Source organism: Pelophylax lessonae (genome assembly GCF_965119305.1).
Source record: "Pelophylax lessonae genome assembly, chromosome: 1".
NCBI classification, from domain to species: Eukaryota; Metazoa; Chordata; class Amphibia; order Anura; family Ranidae; genus Pelophylax; species Pelophylax lessonae.
In genome coordinates this window covers 840,909,221-840,929,048 of record NC_138768.1, presented here as the reverse complement: position 1 = coordinate 840,929,048, position 19,828 = coordinate 840,909,221, and the positions used below count along the sequence as shown (strand labels likewise).

The 19,828-nt window shown below is 48.2% G+C and overlaps 1 protein-coding gene across 1 annotated transcript in view; it reads right to left on the bottom strand.

Moving 5' to 3' along the window:
- The window catches only part of GFRA4 (GDNF family receptor alpha 4), a 727,205-nt gene that overhangs the window by 14,343 nt on the left and 693,034 nt on the right, over positions 1-19,828 (bottom strand). The window contains exon 6 of the mRNA XM_082258679.1: positions 582-691. Within this exon, the coding sequence (XP_082114805.1) occupies positions 582-691 (110 nt within the window). The remainder of the gene's footprint in view (positions 1-581; positions 692-19,828) is intronic.

Genomic DNA, 19,828 nt, shown 5'->3' with positions numbered 1-19,828 from the left:
ACAACAAGAGGACCAGGATATTTGACTCTTAAAGGGGATGCCCAGCCACCTCTCACCCACCACCTTGCTTACTGGGTGGTCCGGGAGGATTATTTCTGATACTCACCCACCCAGAGGATCCGGCGTTGCCCTGCTGAGATCCTCTTGTATTCTGCCACCTCTTGGCCCTGTGCCTCCATGTTAATTGTAACATCATCAGGAGACCAGAGGGCTCATCCTGGTTCATCCGGTGCATCTCCTGATGATGCAGCACTAAGCATGCCCCGTTCTCCTTTCTGAATAAAGCGCTATGCCTCCTGGGACAAGTGACGTACATATCCCAGGAGGCAAAGGGAGGACAGTGCACATCATTCACTAGACATCCAGACGTGCAAGAGGGGGGAGGAAAAAAAAAGGCAGCCCTATTCTAGCAAGGGGAAGGGAGGGGTAGAGAGGGGGTAAGTCACTCCTGAAGGTGAAGATCTGCTTTAATAAACACTTTCCCTTTAGAAGATGGATATTTAAAAGCCATCCATTTTATTGCAACATTTGCTTATATAATGAAGCAGTATAAAAGCAGCAAGCATCCTGTGAAGAATTACCTATAATTCCTGTGTACGCCATCAGGCAGGCGGCATAATTCTCCCGTGCACACCCAGTCACGGAGTGCGGTGAAGGCTGACAATCTAACTGGAACGCTACTAGCCGGGACCTGAAAAAAAAAAAGTTAACAGTGTTAAAAGGGCCCTTATGAATTACTAGAACTTTTTACAATGTTGTTATTGATGTCAGAGACACAGATACATTATATAGCCAAAAGTTCGTGGACACTTGACCATTATAGCTACAGTGCATCCGGAAAGTATTCACAGCACTTCACTTTTTCCACATTTTGTTATGTTACAGCCTTATTCCAAAATGGATTAAATTCATTATTTTTCTCAATATTCTACGAACAATACCCCATAATGGCAACGTGAAAGAAGTTTGTTTAAAAAAAAATATAATAATTAAAAAATCACATGTACATAAGTATCACAGCCTTTGCCATGACACTCAAAATTGAGCTCAGGTGCATCCTGTTTCCACTGATCATCCTTGAGATGTTTCTAAAACTTGATTGGAGCCCACCTGTGGTAAATTCAGTTGATTGGACATGATTTGGAAAGGCACACACCAGTCTATATAAGGTCCTACAATTAACAGTGCATGTCAGAGCACAAACCAAGCCATGAAATACACTACAAGGAATGGTCTGTAGACCTCCGAGATAGGATTTTATTGAGGTACAGATCTGGGGAAGAGTACAGAAAACTTTCTGTAGCATTGAAAACCCAAATGAGCACAGTGGCCTCCATCATCCGTAAATGGAAGAGGTTTGAAACCACCAGGACTCTTCCTTGAGTGGGCCACCCAGCCAAACTGACCGATCGGAGGAGAAGGTCTTAGCCAGGGAGTTGACCAAGAACCTGATGGTCATTCTGACAGAGCTCCAGCGTTGCTCTGTGGGAAGAGGAGAACCTTCCAGAAGAACAACCATCTCTGCAGCACTCCACCAATCAGGCCTTTATGGTAGAGTGGCCAGACGGAAGCCACTCCTCAGTAAAAGGCACATGACAGCCCACCTGGAGTTTGCCAAAAGGCACCTGAAGGGCTCTCAGACCATGAGAAACAAAATTCTCTGGTCTAATGAAACAAAGACTGAACTCTTTGGCTTGAATGGCAAGGGTCATATCTGGGTGAAACCAGGCACGGGTCATCACCTGATCAATACCATCCCTACTGTACAGTGAAGCATGGTGGTGGCAGAATCATGTTGTGGGGATGTTTTTTAGTGGCATAAACTGGGAGACTAGTCAGGATCGAGAAAAAGATGAATGCAGCAATGTACAGAGACATCCTTGATGAAAACCTTCTCCAGTGCGCTCTGGACCTCAGACTGGGGCAAAGATTCATCTTCCAGCAGGACAATGACCCTAAGCACACAGCCAAGAAAACAAAGGAGTGGCTACGGGACAACTTTGTGAATGTCCTTTAGGGGCCCAGCCAGAGCCCAGACCTGAACCCGATTGAACATCTCTGGAGAGTTCTGAAAATAGCTGTGCACTGACGCTCCCCATCCAACCTGATGGAGCGTGAGAGGTCCTGCAAAGAAAAACGGGGGAGAAACTGCCCTAAGAAAGGTGTACCAAGCTTGTAGAATCAGACTCAAAAAGACTTGAGGCTGTAATTGGTGCCAAAAGTGCTTCAACAAAGTACTGAGGAAAAGGCTGTAGATACTTACTGTATGTACAAGTGATTTTTTATTTCCGTTTTTTATTTTTAATAGGCTTGGAAAGATTTCAAACAAACTTTTTCACATTGTCATTATGGGGTATTGTTTGTAGAATTTTGGGGAAAATAAGTTTAATCCATTTTGGAATAAGGCTGTAATATAACAAAATGTTGAAAAAGCGAAGCACTGTGAATACTTTCCGGATGCTCTGTATATGGGCTTGTTGGACATCCTATTTCAAAACCATGGTCATTAATATGGAGTTGCCTTTTCCCCATTTGTGGCTGTACCAACACCTGCTCTTCTGCAAAGCCTTCCCACAAGATTTTGAACTGTGGGTATTTGCGCCTGTTGGTGTTTGATGAGAAGACTTGGCTCACAGCTGGAGGTATAATTCACCCCAAAGGTGTTCAGTAGCGATGAGGTCAGGGATTCACACACTAAGCTCATCAAAGTTTGTACTTATGAATTTGGCTTTGTGCACAGGGGCACAATCATGATGGAACAGAAATATACCTTCGCCAATCTGTTACCACAGGGTAGGAAGTGTGCAGCCACTGAATATGTCTTTGCTGTATCACTAATTGTACCCTTCACTACTCTACACCTGAATTCAGTAATCTGGAATGAGGACCGCATACTTTTGGCCAAGTTCAGTACATGGCTAACTTCCTTTAACCGCTTGCCGGCCGCCGCACAACTATTTACTGCGGCGGTCAGCCCCTCACAGGCAAAGCGACGTAGGACTACTTCGCTAGCCTGTGAGGCTCTAGGGAGCGAGCGCGTGCTGCCAAAGGCGCGCTCCCGCGCGGTCACGGACCTCCCCGCGCGTGTGCCCGGCGGACCCGATGTCCGCCGGGCACTCGCGATCGTCTGTTACACCAGAAGAAAGGCAGGCGGCTAATGTAAACAAAGCCGCCTGTCATTCTTCCCTGTGTAAAAATGGAGATCAGACGGTTCTACTATGTAGGACCGTTGATCTCTGTTCTTACACTAGTAGCCACAGCCAATCACAGTTAGAAACAGGCCCCTAGGGACACACTTAACCCCTCCCTCTCCAATAAAGTTAACTCCCTCACTGCCAGTGTCATTTTTACAGTAACAGTGCATATGCATAGCACTGATTACTGCAGTAATGTCACTGGTAACCCCAAAAGTGTCAAAAATGTCAGTCAAGGGTCCGATCTGTCTGCCCCAATGTCGCAGTCCCGCAAAAAAAATCTCAGATCGCCGCCATTACTCGTTAAAAAAAAAAAACAACAAAAATGACAAAAATCTTTCCCTTAGTTAGTGAATGCAATAACTTTTGCGCAAACCAATCAAAATACGCTTTTTTGCGATTTTTTTTACCAAACATATGTAGCATAAAACAAATTGGCCTAAAATGTTAAAAAATTTTGATTTTTACATTTTTTTTTTTGGGGGAATATCATATAAAAAAATGTGAAAAATATTGTTATTTTTGCAAAATTGAAGCTCTTTTTTTGTTTATAGCGCATGATCAAAAGATCGCACAGGTGATCAAATACCACCAAAAGAAAGCTCTGTTTGTGGGAAAAAAAGGACGTTTAGGTACAGCGACGCACGACCGCGCAATTGTCCGTTAAAGTCACGCAGTGCCGAATCGCAAAATAGGCCCTGGTCATGAAAGGGGGTAAAATCTTCCGGGGCTTAAGTGGTTAAAAAATAGACAACTTACACCGAATCACAGATGACATAATGATATTCCATCATGTGTTTGGAGTAGGAAAGAAAATGATATATACTGCAAATATACATTCAGAGTGGGGAAAGCAGGGATACAGAGATCTGAAAATGGACTGTAGGGCATATATGTTGTACTTCCCCCTGATTGGTCACTGGATAAGTGAGATTCGACTTTAAGAGCCGCTATAGTTCAGTGCCAGTTAATCCCCTGTTAGGAGTGAGGTGTCATGGGTGAGGGTATATTAGGAAGGTGGAGAACTTCCTTTGGTGGGTAGCAGTAGTCGCCACAAGGAGTGGTAACTGATTTCTCCTGTGTGTGGATGAATACCAACCCGCAATAAGGCGAGAAATGGAGATTGTTGAGCTTTCCTTAGGGGGAAAGCTGGAGGACTTGTATATTCTGGGACTACCCACAATTTCCTTGTACTCTGAGACACCAAAGAGATTGTATTTGGATAAGAAAAAGAGATTGTTTAGCTTTCCTTTAGGGGGAAAGTTGGAGGTAGCTGGAGGATTTCTCGCATTTGGTAGGGTAGGGCACATAGATTTTAGTTCCCCTGGTTGGCTACTAGATGCCCTTATTGGTGGCAAGTCAGATTCGATCTAGGTGCTGCTTGGGTTAAGTGCAAGCTTTGCCCAGAGGGGTGCTCTGGGTGAAGGTATAATAAAAAAGTGTAAATCTTCCCATGGTGCAGGGGCGTAACTACAGGGGTTGCAGGGGTTGCAATTCGCAACCGGGCCCCATGCTCAAGGGGGCCCATGTGGCTCCCCTGTACACCTGAATAGGAGGGGCGGCGGGGGCAGCATGTAGAGAAATCACTGTCCTCCTTTTTCCTTCTGTAGCTGCAGGAGGAAAATGGAGGAGATTAGTTCCTCTGTACGCTGCCCCCGCCACTTCTCCTATCCAGTATACTTGTGTTCTGCTGTCTTTGGGCCCCTGTGTGCTCCCCTGGTCCCCCCCTTCTGTGCTGCCCCCCCTTCAGAATTCTCCCTTCCCTCACCATAATAAAGGGCCCCGCAACTAGAGTAAAGGGCCCCGGGGCGCCAGGGGTCCAGGGGGCCCTTCATGGTTTCTTGCACCGGGGCCCTGAAGGTTCTAGTTACGCCTCTGCCATGGTGGGTAGCAGTAGTCACCCCAAGGGGTGTGGAAACTGGTTTCTCTTGTGAGTGGATAAATATAAACCCATATGTAGACAAAAAAAGGGATTACAGATCTTCCCCTTAGAGGAAAATCTGGAGGCAGCTGCCGGGCTACTCAAATTTGATAGGGTGCAGCACATAGGCTTTAGTTCCCCTGGTTGGCCACTAGATGCCCTTATAGTGGTGAGTAAGATTCGGCCTGGGAGCCAGTTGGGCTAGGTGCTAGCCCTGCCCCTGTTAAGAAAGGTGCGTCCTGGGTGAGGGTATATTAGAAAGGCGTAGAACTTCCTGTGGTGGGAGCCAGTAGTCGCCACAAGAAAAGTGGTAACTGGTTTGTCATGTGGGTGGATGAATATGGACTTGCATGTAGGTGGGAAAGGAAGATTGTTTAGCTTACCCGGCTTAGGGGGTAAGTTGGAGACAGTTGGAGGACCACTCACATTTCCCTAGTACTCTGGGACACCCCTCCTGTAGGTACAGACTTCTTTTTTGTCTCTGCCCTCTGGATTATAGTATTTGTTGACTGAAAAAATTACCTTTGTGCTGTCTGTAAGTTGGTATGGAACTGTTTGAAACTGTATGTCATATGCTGCTGCCCATCTGGTAGGCTAACCTCTACCTTGCATTCAATAATTTAGTAACGAGTCCACTTGTGTGGACTACTCCTTTCTCTAATTTAAGTGGGAATGTCTCTTGGAAACGATCCTATGCACTGGGGGTCACAGCAGGGCTCATTGCCTGCTAATCCCAGGACAGATATAAAAGGACTTGTAGCAGAATGGACACTAAGAGTGTGGTTTGTGTTGGAAGAGTGAGGGAGCAGTGTCCCTCAGGAGATGGGTGTTATTGTTAAATACCTGCATTCTATTGTTCTATTGTTCCTGTCTGGCTAGAGTAGGTTATTATGGGATGTTCAGTTTTGTGTGTGGGATGGCTCGAAGAGGGAGGGGTTTTCCTAGATTGTAGTTCCCTTGTGTTTGTGTTTTCAATAAATAAACCTAGTCTAGTTTTGACTCCCAGAACTGTGTGTCGTCCAGTTACTGGGGGGGTTTTGCCTTGGATATTTTAGCACTTCCTCAGCTTCAAGGATTATACAGCGGAGATACCTAGGCTGGGTATTGGAGCTCCGTTACAGGACTTATGGGGAGTATTGCCCAGCAAGCATTCCCTAAGTGATCAGCAATGGGATCCTTGGGGCCTCATGCTCATAGTACTCCACTGGATTGAAGTCTGGGCAGGAATGGGTTACCCCATTACACAGAAAATCCAGAACAGGGACTATCTCATCCCAAAGTGGGATGTTGGGAGTTATGAGTTATCGCCAGCTCTACATAAAGTGGCTTAATAAAGTGAGGCAGTAGGATGCAGGCCAGAAACTGATGATTGAAATGCTGAAAATGTGTGGGCGCCACAATCCCTGTATACGATAGATGTAGGAGAAAACTGCCTGCTGTATCTTTTACTAGCATGGAACACATTGGGCTTTAAGTAATAACCTCGTAGCCAGGCCATGCATCTTGTAAGGGAGCAATACATCTTGTTCTATAGAGGAATGCAGCGCGCAATGACAATTTCTAAATGTACCAGTAAATTTATTGCTCTGGTCGTTGATGCATAGCTGTAACTGCTGCAGATAAACCAAAGGCTGTTTTATAACTGTGTTTCCCATAAAGAACTATCTCAGCCCCAAAGGCTCGACTTAAAGCCACAGGGACTCTGTGCAAAATTAAAAACAATGGTCGCCTAGTGTCTCAATTAACATTTTAAAAGTGTTCTGGATCCAGCCTCAATAAAGGTTTGAAGGGATAGCCTCTTCTTTTTAAAGGGGACAAAAATGAAAAATACATACGTAATATAAAGGTCACTTAGGGGTGCATTTATACAAAATGTGTATAGCTGTTTGTCCATTGAAACATGTAAATTTGTTCTGCGTGAATGTTCTTTAGCTATATTCTCTGCAGATCGAATGTATGAATGCAAAACTCACCACATTATGTCCACTAGATGGAGCTGGGGAGCATATTTATTTGCTATGCTTGTCAGCGACATCTAGTGGCCATAATGTGGTATTTTCCGCATTCACACAGAAAAAAACTAGTTTCTACAGACAAACAGCTACAGTATGTGATTTCTTTTTTTTTCATTAATATATCCCTTAACCTCTTTCCGACGGCAAGCCACAGATATACTGCAGCAGGGCGGCTCGGCTGCGCAAAATTGCGTAGATCTATGTGATTTTGTGCATGAGGTCTCTGCGGCGCATGCACACCGGAGCCGCGCCGCCGCTGTGTCTAAAGGCGGGCAGCGGGAGGAGCGGCGGCGATTGCCGCCATCTCCCGCGATCGTCAGAAAAAACTAACAGTAGACCTGCCTGCTTATGTAAACAAAGCAGGTGAGTCTTCTGTCACACAGGCAGGGAGAGATCAGGAGTCTCAGCTAAGCTGAAACCCCCGATCTCTCTGTGCCTGTCACAGAGCCCTCCCCCACAGTCAGTAAGCACCAACAGGCATACATTAACCCCTTTGATCACCCCCAGTGTTAACCCCTTCCCTGCCAGTGTCATTTATACAGTAACAGTGCATGTTATTTAGCACTGATTACTGTATTAATGTCACTGGTCCCCAAAAAGTGACAAAAATGTCAGTTAGGGGTCCGATCTGTCCGCTGCAATGTCGCAGTCCCACTTGAAAATTGCTGATCGCCGCCATTATTAATAAAAACAAAACAAAAAAAAATCAAAAAATCTATCCCTTAGTTTGTAAACGCTATAACTTTTGCGCAAACCAACTAAAATACGCTTTTTGGGATTTTTTTTTTTACCAAAAATATGTAGTAGAATACAAATTGGCTTAAACTGATAAAAACTTTTGATTTTTTTAATTTTCTTTATTGGGAATGTTTTATAGCAGAAAGTAAAGTTTTTGTTTATAGCGCAAAATTTAAAAACCGCAGAGGTGATCAAATACCACCAAAAGAAAGCTCTATTTGTGGGGGAAAAAGGACATCAATTTTATTTGGGTACAGCGTCACACGTTCGCGCAATTTTTCGTTAAAATAGCGCAGTGCCGAATGGCAAAAAATGGCCTGGTCATTAAGGGGGTAAAACCTTCTGGAGCTGAACTGGTTAACCACTTAAGCCCCGGAAGATTTTACCCCCTTCCTGACCAGGGGATATTTTGCCATTCGGAACTGCGTGAATTTAACGGACAATTGCGCGGTCGTGCAACGCTGTACCTAAACTAATTTGATGTCCTTTTTTTCCCACAAACAGAGCTTTATTTTGGTGGTATTTGATCACCTGTGCGATTTTTTGATCATGCGCTATAAACAAAAAAAGAGCGTCAATTTTGCAAAAATAAATGGATTTTTGTAAAATCTTACCGTAAAATCCTTTTCTCTTAGCTCATTGACAGACGTAGTCCTCGGTGATACAGCACCTTCGGGTTATGTTGCCTCCGCAGGAGTAGGACTAGACAGCAAATTAAAATGCTCTGGCCACACCTTAGGGGCAGTCCCAGAGGGTATATCCTCTCTCTCTCTGCCTCAGCAAATCAGTTATGTCACAAAAGCAGTATTTAGAGAATTTAACCCAACCCAACTCAAAAAATAGAGGGGCGGGGACTACGTCTGTCAATGAGCTAAGAGAAAAGGATTTTACGGTAAGATTTTACAAAAATCCATTTTTCTCTATCGCTCATTGACAGACGTAGTCCTCGGTGATACACCACCTTCGGGAAGTCCCAGAGCAGTATCCCAAATGAGGGGTGGGAAAATGGAAATCAAATCCAAATTTAGAAGGCCCAACCGGTACCAACTAGAAGTTTACAATGCTCATCCTTAATGATGAGACTCAACAAAAAAAAATTTTTCAAACAGAAAAAAAAAAAAACCCTCGAGGTAGACCACCGGTCTCCTCAAATAGCGGCCTGCAAAACCTTGCGGCCAAATGAGGCATCCGCCGATGCCGTCACATCAATTTTATAAAATTTTGTAAAGGTATGTACCGACGACCAAGTGGCCGCCTTACATACCTGGACCACTGACGCCTGATGGCGAAAGGCCCAGGAAGTACTGAGCGCTCGAGTGGAGTGCGCCCTAACAGGGAACGGAGGACTCTGACCCTTAATAGAATAAGCCTGTACCACCGTCTGTCTAATCCATTTGGCAATAGTCGCGGCAGATGCAGGCAACCCCTTTCTAGGGCCATCCGTGATCAAAAAAAGTGAATCCGTCTTACGGAACGATTCCGTAGCCTTCAGGTATACCCTGATTGCCCGAACCACATCCAAGGAATGCAACGCATGTTCCTGATGATGCTTGGGCTGAGGATACAAGGAAGGTAGTACAATATCTTCATTCAGATGAAAATCTGAAACCACCTTTGGAAGAAAGGATGGCTTAGGATGAAGTACTACCTTATCCCTATGAATCACTAAGTATGGGGACTGGCATGATAAAGCAGCCAGTTCTGACACCCTGCGTGCAGAAGTGATAGCCACCAAGAAGGCCACCTTCTGAGATAATGTAAGCAAGGGAATCTCCCTGATGTTTTCAAAAGGAGGTTTCTGTAGAACCGACAAAACCAAATTAAGATCCCAGGGCGGTAAGGGCGCGCGGACTGGTGGAGCCAGGTGCCGCACCCCCTGGATGAAATTCCGCACCAAGGACTTGGTAGCTAAAGGTTTCTGAAAGAAGATTGCTAATGCTGAAACTTGACCCTTGATGGTACTCAAGGCTAGTTTCTGCTCAACCCCTTTCTGCAAAAAGGCCAATATTCGAGTCACCGAATAGGTACGTGGAGGAAATCCTAAAGATTCGCACCACGCAATATAAGTCTTCCATGTGTGATAATAGACTCTGCTGGAAGTCGCTTTCCTTGCTTTAATAAGGGTAGGAATGACTGAAGCTGACAACCCTCTGTCCTTCAGTACTTGGGTCTCAATGGCCAGGCCATTAAAACCAGCGACTGTAAAGCACAATGGTAGATTGGTCCTCGAGACCGCAGATACTCCCTGAGACGCAGTTCCCACGGAACGTCCGCGACTAGCAAGTCCAAGTCGGCCAGGCTGGCTTGGCGAGGCCAGCCTAGAATTTCTAGGACCACTGGTACTGACGGGATTTGAACCAGGCGTCCCTAGAGCTATCTGGCCCCGACCATCCGAGAAAGTCTGGTCGTTCTCTGTTCCCACACATTTATCCGACACCTGATTCCTATCAGGAACGGTGATCTCTCCTGGTTGAATCTCAGGGACCGAAGTCACCCGGCTAGAGGCTTCTTGGTCTGTCTGGTCAACCGGATCCGATTCCTGTGGGGAATTGAGACTAATCTTAGGAAAAGGTAAAGAAAAAGATCTGTTCAGGGAACAGTGACTACCGCTCCCTGTAGCACTTAAATGTTGGAAGGGAAGAATTGCACCGGTAGTAGTAGTCGATGCTCGATCTAATGTCCTGAACAGTGTTGGTCATGTAACTTAAAAAAAGTAATTAGTTATAGTTACTAGTTACTTCTCCCAAAAAGTAACTGAGTTAGTGACTGAGTTACTTTTTTACTGATGTAACTCAATTACCAGGGAAAGTAACTATCGCGTTACTTTATAAAAAATATTCAAATATGTCAAATAACTTGTATGCCCCTTGTATGTGTGGTATTTGCTTAGTGGTACCTGCGTGGTATTTTCTTAGTGGTAACTGAGTGGTACACTGGTACGGTACCTGAGTGGTATTTGCTGAGTGGTACTGGCTGGCTGCGTGGTACACTGGTACCTGAGTGGTATTTGCTGAGTGGTACCTGCGTCTGCTGCCTGGAGTGTATGGCTGCTGGTAGTGGCTGCTGCTGGTGGCTGCTGCTGGAGGTGGTGGTGGTGATGGTGGTGGCTGGCTGCTGCTGCTGGTGATGGTGGTGGCTGGCTGGGGATGGTGGTGGCTGGCTGCTGCTGGTGGTTGGCTGGGGATGATGGTGGTGGCTGGCTGGGGATGATGGTGGTGGCTGGCTGGGGATGATGGCGGTGGCTGGCTGGGGATGATGATGGTGGTGGCTGGCTGGGGATGATGATGGTGGTGGTGGCTGGCTGGGGATGATGATGGTGGTGGTGGCTGGGGATGATGATGGTGGTGGCTGGCTGGGGATGATGGTGGTGGCTGGCTGGGGATGATGGTGGTGGTGGCTGGCTGGGGATGATGGTGGTGGTGGCTGGCTGGGGATGATGGTGGTGGTGGCTGGCTGGGGATGATGGTGGTGGTGGGTGGCTGGGGATGATGGTGGTGGCTGGGGATGATGGTGGTTGCTGGGGATGATGGTGGTGGTGGGTGGCTGGGGATGATGGTGGTGGCTGGGGATGATGGTGGTGGTGGCTGGGGATGATGGTGGTGGTGGCTGGGGATGATGGTGGTGGTGGCTGGAGATGATGGTGGTGGTGGCTGGAGATGATGTTGGTGGTTGCTGGGGATGATGGTGGTGGTGGGTGGCTGGGGATGATGGTGGTGGCTGGCTGGGGATGATGGTGGTGGTGGCTGGGGATGATGGTGGTGGTTGCTGGGGATGATGGTGGTGGCTGGGGATGATGTTGGTGGTTGCTGGGGATGATGGTGGTGGTGGGTGGCTGGGGATGATGGTGGTGGTGGGTGGCTGGGGATGATGGTGGTGGCTGGGGATGATGGTGGTGGTGGGTGGCTGGGGATGATGGTGGTGGTTGCTGGGGATGATGGTGGTGGCTGGGGATGATGGTGGTGGTGGCTGGGGATGATGGTGGTGGTGGCTGGGGATGATGGTGGTGGTGGTGGCTGGGGATGATGATGGTGGTGGTGGCTGGGGATGATGATGGTGGTGGTGGCTGGGGATGATGGTGGTGGCTGGGGATGATGGTGGTGGCTGGGGATGATGGTGGTGGTGGCTGGCTGGGGATGATGGTGGTGGTGGCTGGCTGGGGATGATGGTGGTGGTGGCTGGGGATGATGGTGGTGGTGGCTGGGGATGATGGTGGTGGTGGCTGGCTGGGGATGATGGTGGTGGCTGGGGATGATGGTGGTGGCGGCTGGGGATGATGGTGGTGGTGGTGGCTGGGGATGATGGTGGTGGTGGTGGCTGGGGATGATGGTGGTGGCTGGGGATGATGGTGGTGGTGGCTGGGGATGATGGTGGTGGTGGCTGGGGATGATGATGGTGGTGGTGGCTGGGGATGATGGTGGTGGTGGTGGCTGGGGATGATGGTGGTGGCTGGGGATGATGGTGGTGGTGGCTGGGGATGATGATGGTGGTGGTGGCTGGGGATGATGGTGGTGGTGGTGGCTGGGGATGATGGTGGTGGCTGGGGATGATGGTGGTGGTGGCTGGGGATGATGGTGGTGGTGGCTGGGGATGATGATGGTGGTGGTGGCTGGGGATGATGGTGGTGGCTGGGGATGATGGTGGTGGTGGCTGGGGATGATGATGGTGGTGGTGGCTGGGGATGATGGTGGTGGTGGTGGCTGGGGATGATGGTGGTGGTGGTGGCTGGGGATGATGATGGTGGTGGTGGCTGGGGATGATGGTGGTGGTGGCTGGGGATGATGATGGTGGTGGTGGCTGGGGATGATGATGGTGGTGGTGGCTGGGGATGATGATGGTGGTGGTGGCTGGGGATGATGATGGAGGTGGTGGCTGGGGATGATGGTGGTGGTGGTGGCTGGGGATGATGGTGGTGGTGGTGGCTGGGGATGATGGTGGTGGTGGCTGGGGATGATGGTGGTGGCTGGGGATGATGGTGGTGGTGGCTGGGGATGATGGTGGTGGTGGTGGATGGGGATGATGGTGGTGGTGGTGGCTGGGGATGATGGTGGTGGTGGTGGCTGGGGATGATGGTGGTGGTGGTGGCTGGGGATGATGGTGGTGGCTGGCTGGCTGGCTGGCTGGCTGCTGCTGGGCTTGGCGTGCTGTACTCACTCAGTCCGGAGTCCGCGCTCGTCCTCTCTGCTCACTCACAGTCTCCTCCTCCTCCTCCTCTCTCGTCCTCGGTCATAGAGGAGAGGGGGAATTACAATTACATCTACTGCCATCTAGTGGCGGTAGATGTAATTGCGGTAACGCAGCCGAAAGTACCGGCAGCGGCGTTACAATGAGAGAACGAGTAATCTGATAGATTACTCGTTACCCTCAAAAGTAACTGCGTTAAGTAACGCCGTTTACTTAAACGCAGTTACTACCAACACTGGTCCTGAATACCGGTGAAAACGTCCCCCCACCCTCAAACCAGGTGGAGGCGCACCTTCAGGCTGTGTAATCCTTTGCTTCGGGTTTGGCTGAGTCGGTCCTCTGTTTGTTCGACCAGCCTTTCTTGAACCCTCCTGGAGGAGTCTTGCCTTTCCCGCTTGTTCCAGCCGGGCGTGCGAACCCTTTATGGGCGTTAAAGAAAGGTCCTCGCTTGTTGCGAGGTCCCTTAGTTTTAGCAGCCTGTGGCAAGAAAGTGCTCTTGCCCCCAGTGGCATCTTTAATGATTTCATCTAGGGTGGCCCCAAATAGGCGATTCCCCTGAAAAGGGAGATTCGTCAAGGTCTTTTTGGAACCTAGGTCAGCTGACCAGCATTTTAACCACAGCACACGTCTGAGGATTACCGCTGACATAGATGCATGCCCTAATAGGGGAGTAGTATCCAAGGCTGCGTCACAGATAAACTGTAGCCCTTGTATAATCTGTTCCATCAAATCAGATGTTTCCTGGGGAATATCTTTTCCCCTAAGGTCTTGGCGTACCAATCTCGCCCATTCCGTAAGTGTCTGGGAAACTAGACCAATAACAATTACTGGTCTAAATGCTGACCCTATCAGAGAGAAGATCGTGCGGGACTCTGCTTCCATCTTCGGATCCACCGGATCCTTAAAGGACGAAGTGTCCTCCACTGGGATAACCGTGGCTTTATTCAGCCTGGAAATAGGTGGATCCACCACTGGTGGTACCGTCCATTTCTTAATGAGGGATTCCTCAAACGGATAGCGTCTAGCAATACGCTTGGAAATAGTAAAGGTACGTTTAGAATGCTCCCATTCTCCTTTGATTTTATTACCAAAACACTTGGGTACAGGAAAAACCTTCACCGTTTTGATGGGCTTGTTAGTACCAAAGGGAATCTCTGTTTCAGTTGCCTCTGCCGGTAAAACCTCAAGTCTTAAGGTTTCCCGCACCGCCACAACTAGTGCGTCCACCAATGCTTCTTCCTGAATTATGGCGGAAGAATACACGTCCTCCTCACTGTCTGAGGGAGCTTTACCTGAGATAACAGCCCTTGCAGAGGGACCTGCAGCTGCAGTGACCATCTCTGAATCTGAGTCAGAGGTGTCAGATATTATAGGGGTAGGCGGGGGTCGCTTTCTTGACCCCCGTCCCTGACAGGCCGCCTCCACCCGAGCCACCATAGACTCCAAAACTGCTGTAAATGCATCCATGCTCTGTGCACCGGCGGGTCCCGTGGCCCCCTCGAGGGAAACAGGTGGGGGTACTTGTGTGGCAGGGTCCATGATTATTCCAGTAACTACCCGGAAACTTCAATCCAAACTTAAATAAAAAACTTCTTTTTTTTTTTTTTCCAGACCCCCAGCGCTACAAAAGCCCCTCAGTGTTACCTGCTAGGGATCCCTATCGAGCGAGAGAGAGAGAGAGATAGACCCCCAGGCTCACCACTTGATGCTCAGAGTTCACTGCAACAGTTTACAGCGCTGTGTTCACAAACAGGAAGTCTTTTGGCTGGCTGCCCAGGAAGAAAGGAGGCGGCTCCGCCCCTCTGCACGCCTTCCGGCGCCTCCCCTAGCTCCACGAGGTGTTGGAGTCACCTCAAACATGGCCGCCCCCATGCTGCAGACACGAGGCTACGCCAAAATGGCGGCCTCGTGCGATCTACGGCGGTTTGTACAGCATAGCGGCGTCCTGCAGTAACTAGGCATCGCAAAACCTTTCTCTCATGGAGATCAGCTTGACCGGCGGTACCGAACCCTGGCGGAACCGCATGGCCGTCGGGAGATCTGCTTCAGCTGGAGGAATGACCTGGCAAGCCGCATCCCTGTCCTGTGATTTCTGACAGGTAGAATACTTCTAGTAACACAGTAAGCTTCCAGTGCTGCCACATATTACAATCATTTAAACATACTTTGTAATTAGATTGTCAGCTCCCAAACCAAGCCTGCTGGCTTTGTACACAAAAATCACACTCAATTAGGGGGATCTGTGACCTGTTATAGGATAGAGGGGAACCCATCCTTACCATTACAGAGAGGGGCCCGCGTTCACCACAAGACCCGACAGGGGGAAAAGGGGAACATACTACTCACCATACCGGAACCAAGCGGGCGCCAACTCCTGACAGTACCCCTCTCCACCGAAGTTGGAGGGCTGTCGACCAATACGGACGCCGTGACTCATGGTCCTTGGCGTTTCAGCGAGACGTTTAACTCGCAGGGTCAGTCCCCGTCCAGTGGGACTATGTCGCGGCCGACCCAGCGCGGAGCTATGGCCTGCACGCGCTCGTAGGCTGAACTGGGGTGACCACTGGATCTCAACATCCCGCCCGTTGCCCAGTTCAGCTTTCTTGCTTGAAGATCTCACAGGAACACTGGAGAAAAAAAGCTGTCTAAAAAATCTTTTCTAAGAAAAAAATCCTGCCAGGACCGAAGATCCCAGCAAGGTATCTAGGTCCTTACTCCTGACTAGACAGAAAAAAACTGATTTGCTGAGGCAGAGAGAGAGAGGATATACCCTCTGGGACTGCCCCTAAGGTGTGGCCAGAGCATTTTAATTTCCTGTCTAGTCCTACTCCTGCGGAGGCAACATAACCCAAAGGTGCTGTATCACCGAGGACTACGTCTGTCAATGAGCGATAGAGAAAACAATATTTTTCACATTTTTTTATATGAAATTCCCCCCAAAAAAATGTAAAAATCAAAATTTTTTAACATTTTCGGGCAATTTGTTTTATGCTTCATATGTTTGGTAAAAACAAATCGCAAAAAGCGTATTTTGATTGGTTTGCGTAAAAGTTATTGCGTTTACTAACAAAGGGAAAGATTTTTGTCATTTTTGTTGTTTTTTTTTAACGCGTAATGGCGGCGATCTGCGATTTTTTTTGCGGTACTGCGACATTGGTGCGGACAGATCGGACACTTGACTGACATTTTTGACACTTTTGGGGTTACCAGTGACATTACTGCAGTAATCAGTGCTATACATATGCACTGTTACTGTAAAAATACACTGGTGAAGGGGTTAACTTTATTTGAGAGGGAGGGGCTGTGTGTGTCCCTAGGGGCGTGATTCTAACTGTGATTGGCTGTGGCTTGAAGTGTAGGAACAGTGATCAACGGTCCTACATAGTAGAACCGTATGATCATTGTTTCTACACAGGGGAGAATGACAGGCGGCTTGTTTACACTACCTGCCTGCCTTTCTCCCGCTGTCACGGACGATCGGCGAGTGAGCGGCGGACATCGGGTCTGCCGCTCACACGCGCGGGGGGTCCGTGACTGCGCGGGAGCGCGCCTCCGGCGGCGCGCGCTCGCTCCCCAGAGCCTCACAGGCTAGTGACGTACCGGTACGTCACTTTGCCTATAAGGGGCTGACCGCCACAGTATATCTACTTGCGGCGGTCGGCAAGTGGTTAAAGTATTCTGAAATCTTCAGTTTATTATTGCTCTATTGAGCTACAAATAACTGACAGTACATATAAGATGAAATATTGTATAATGAAGTTCATGGCTATATTTTCCAGACTGGGAACAAACAGGGGAGAGAAAACCTTTATGAAGTATGCTTCTACATATATTTTATCTCTTTGGGGTCCTAATAACAGCAAATTTCTATCATAAATAATCTTTGATTGCAGGATGTTTACCCCTGACTGGATAATTATTGATAAAAAAAAAGTCCTCTCCAAAATGCGTCTATGTGAATATTTGATCTTAAAGCTGAACTCCTGTATGAGCAAACATTGTCTAAATCCTTTCCTCATGTGTATTCCTATTGGATCATGATGTTCTTTGTGTATTTCTTCCAGATCTGTGCAGTAATCCACTGTGAGACTTTCCCTCTGTGCAGAAGCTTCCTGTAATAAAGACCGCTCACTGATGCTCTCTCTCCTTGTGCAGGGGGACTGGTCTTGTCTCCGCCCCCTCCTGTAGTTTTCTACAGACAGCCTGTTGTGGGTGGAGCTTGCTGGATCCCTCCCACAGGCTATTTGCAGCACATTAATGGTGTCACCGCTACATTTACAAGATAATATTTGGGTTTGTAAATGTATTTGATGCTCACAATGTGGATTTTAACCTTTGTGGTCATTGAGTAGTATATATGTGCCCAGAGTTAGCTGGCTTATTGGTCCTATGTATGTGAGTTAGGAACCTTAGATTGTAAGCTCCTTGAGGGCAGGGGCTGATTACAATTTACAATATATGTAAAGCGTTGTATAAATTGTCATTGCTATATAACTACCAATATAAGTAGATTACATTTTTGCTCTTGGGTTTAGATATAGTTTAACCACTTAAGGACCGCCCCCCGCAGCCCCTCCTGCGCAAACCGATGTAGGTCTACGTCGGCCACGCGCCTGCAGCTAGGGGGCGAGGGCACGCCGGCGCGCTCCCGCCCCCACTCAGCAGTGGGGACTCCGATGCACGGGTCAGGTGGATCCGATTGCCGCCTGAAGCCCGCGATCGCTCCCCGCTGAGAGAGAAGGACAGTCGGCTGTTGTAAACACAGCTGACCGTTCTTCTCCCTGGAATGATCATAGAGAGCCTGTAATCCTTCTATATAGGATCACAGATCTCTATGATCATTCCATAAGCCCCGCCCCATACAGTTAGAATCACTCCCCTAGGCTCACATTTAACCCCTTGATCACTCACAGTGTTAACCCCTTCCCTGCCAGTGTCATTAGTACAGTAACAGTGCATATTTTTAGCACCGATTACTGTAGTAATTTCACTGGTACCCCCAAAAGTGTCAAAATGTCAGTTAGGGGTCCGATCTGTCCGCCGCAATGTCGCAGTCCCGCTAAAAATTGCAGATCGCCGCCATTACTAGTAAAAAAAAAAACAATAAAAATGACATAAATCTTCCCCGTAGTTAGTAGACGTGACAACTTTTGCGCAAACCAATCAAAATACGCTTATTGCGATTTTTTTTTTACCAAAAATATGTAGCAGAAAACAAATTGGCCTAAAATGTTAAAACATTTTGATTTTTACATTTTTTTTTTTTTTGGGGGGAATGTTATATAGCAGAATGTGAAAAATATTGTTTGTTTTTTTTTTTTTTTCAGAATCGTCGCTCTTTTTTTGTTTATAGCGCAAAAAATAAAAATCACAGAGGTGATCAAATACCACCAAAAGAAATCTCTGTTTGTGGGGAAAAAAAAGAACATCGATTATATTTGGGTACAGTGTTGCACGACCGCACAATTGTCCGTTAAAATAACGCAGTGCCGAACTGCAAAAAATGGCCTGGTCATTAAAGGGGGGGAAATCCTTCTGGTCCAGAAGTGGTTAAAGTGTTTGTTACCCCAGCATGTCATATTCCTGATATGTGGCTGCTGTACCACATATCTTTTTTATCTTAATGCATTCTATGCATTAGGATGAAAAACCTTCTGTGTGCTACAGTCCCCCTCAGCCCCCCCCCCATACTTACCTGAGCCCCTTCTAGATCCAGCAATGTTACAGCAGTGTATCGGCCCTCCTCATTGGCTGAGACAGCAGTGCAGCACCATTGGCTCCCACTGCGGCAAAGTGGCACGATCCCGTCCAGCGACGTAGACCTACGTCGCTGGACTCCTCCCCCTGTGGGCGGCGCTCGGAGGAGCATCCTGGGAGAAGGAATTTAGCAGGATCACAGTGAAGGAGGGCAGAGTGCAGGCCACTCTCTTCATACCGCCCAGTGAGTGTGCCCAGAACAGGGGATCGGGGTCCCTGGGTGTTACATGGAGCATCCCTGGTATGAAAGGGAATGGGGGTCATCAGGTGTGCCATGGGGAATCAGAGTCACCAGGTGTGACATGGGGGATAGGGGTCACTGGGTGTAACAGGGGTTTGGGGTCACCAGGTGAGCCATGAGGAATTGGGGTCCCTGGGTGTGCCATGGGGGAATTGGGTCCCCAGGTGTGACATGGAGGAACATCAGGGTCTGACATAGAGGAACATTGGGGTCACTGGGTATGACAGCATGACATGGAGGAACACGGGGTCCCTGGGTGTGGCATGGAGGAACATTGGGGTCAGTGGGTATCACAGCATGACATGGAGGAATATTGGGGTACCAGGGTGTGACATGGAAAAACATCAGGGTCCCTGGGTGTGACATGGAGGGGCATCAGGATCCCCGGATGTGACATGGAGGAATATGTGGGTCACTAGGTATGAGAGCATAACATGGAGGAAGCATCAGACCAGGGTCACTGGATATGACATAGAGGAGTTTTTAACCATTTCCCTTTTTTTTTCTTTTTTTGAGGGGGGGGGGGGAGCGCAAGTAGCTGGTCTTGCCTAGGGCATAAAATAGTCTAGCACCGGCCCTGACATGTCTCCACTGACATCCGATGCCCCATAGAGATGCATGGGGCATCCGTTCAGATCCGCAAAAAAAACCAACAGGCGGATCTGAACAGTCCGCAAGTGTGAAAGGGGCCTAAGTGCGGAGCGGCTCACAGCAGGGGTCCGGTGAGTCCCTGATCTTTGTATTTAGGGATGAATCAGCCTAAATTTTTGCCTGAATTTGG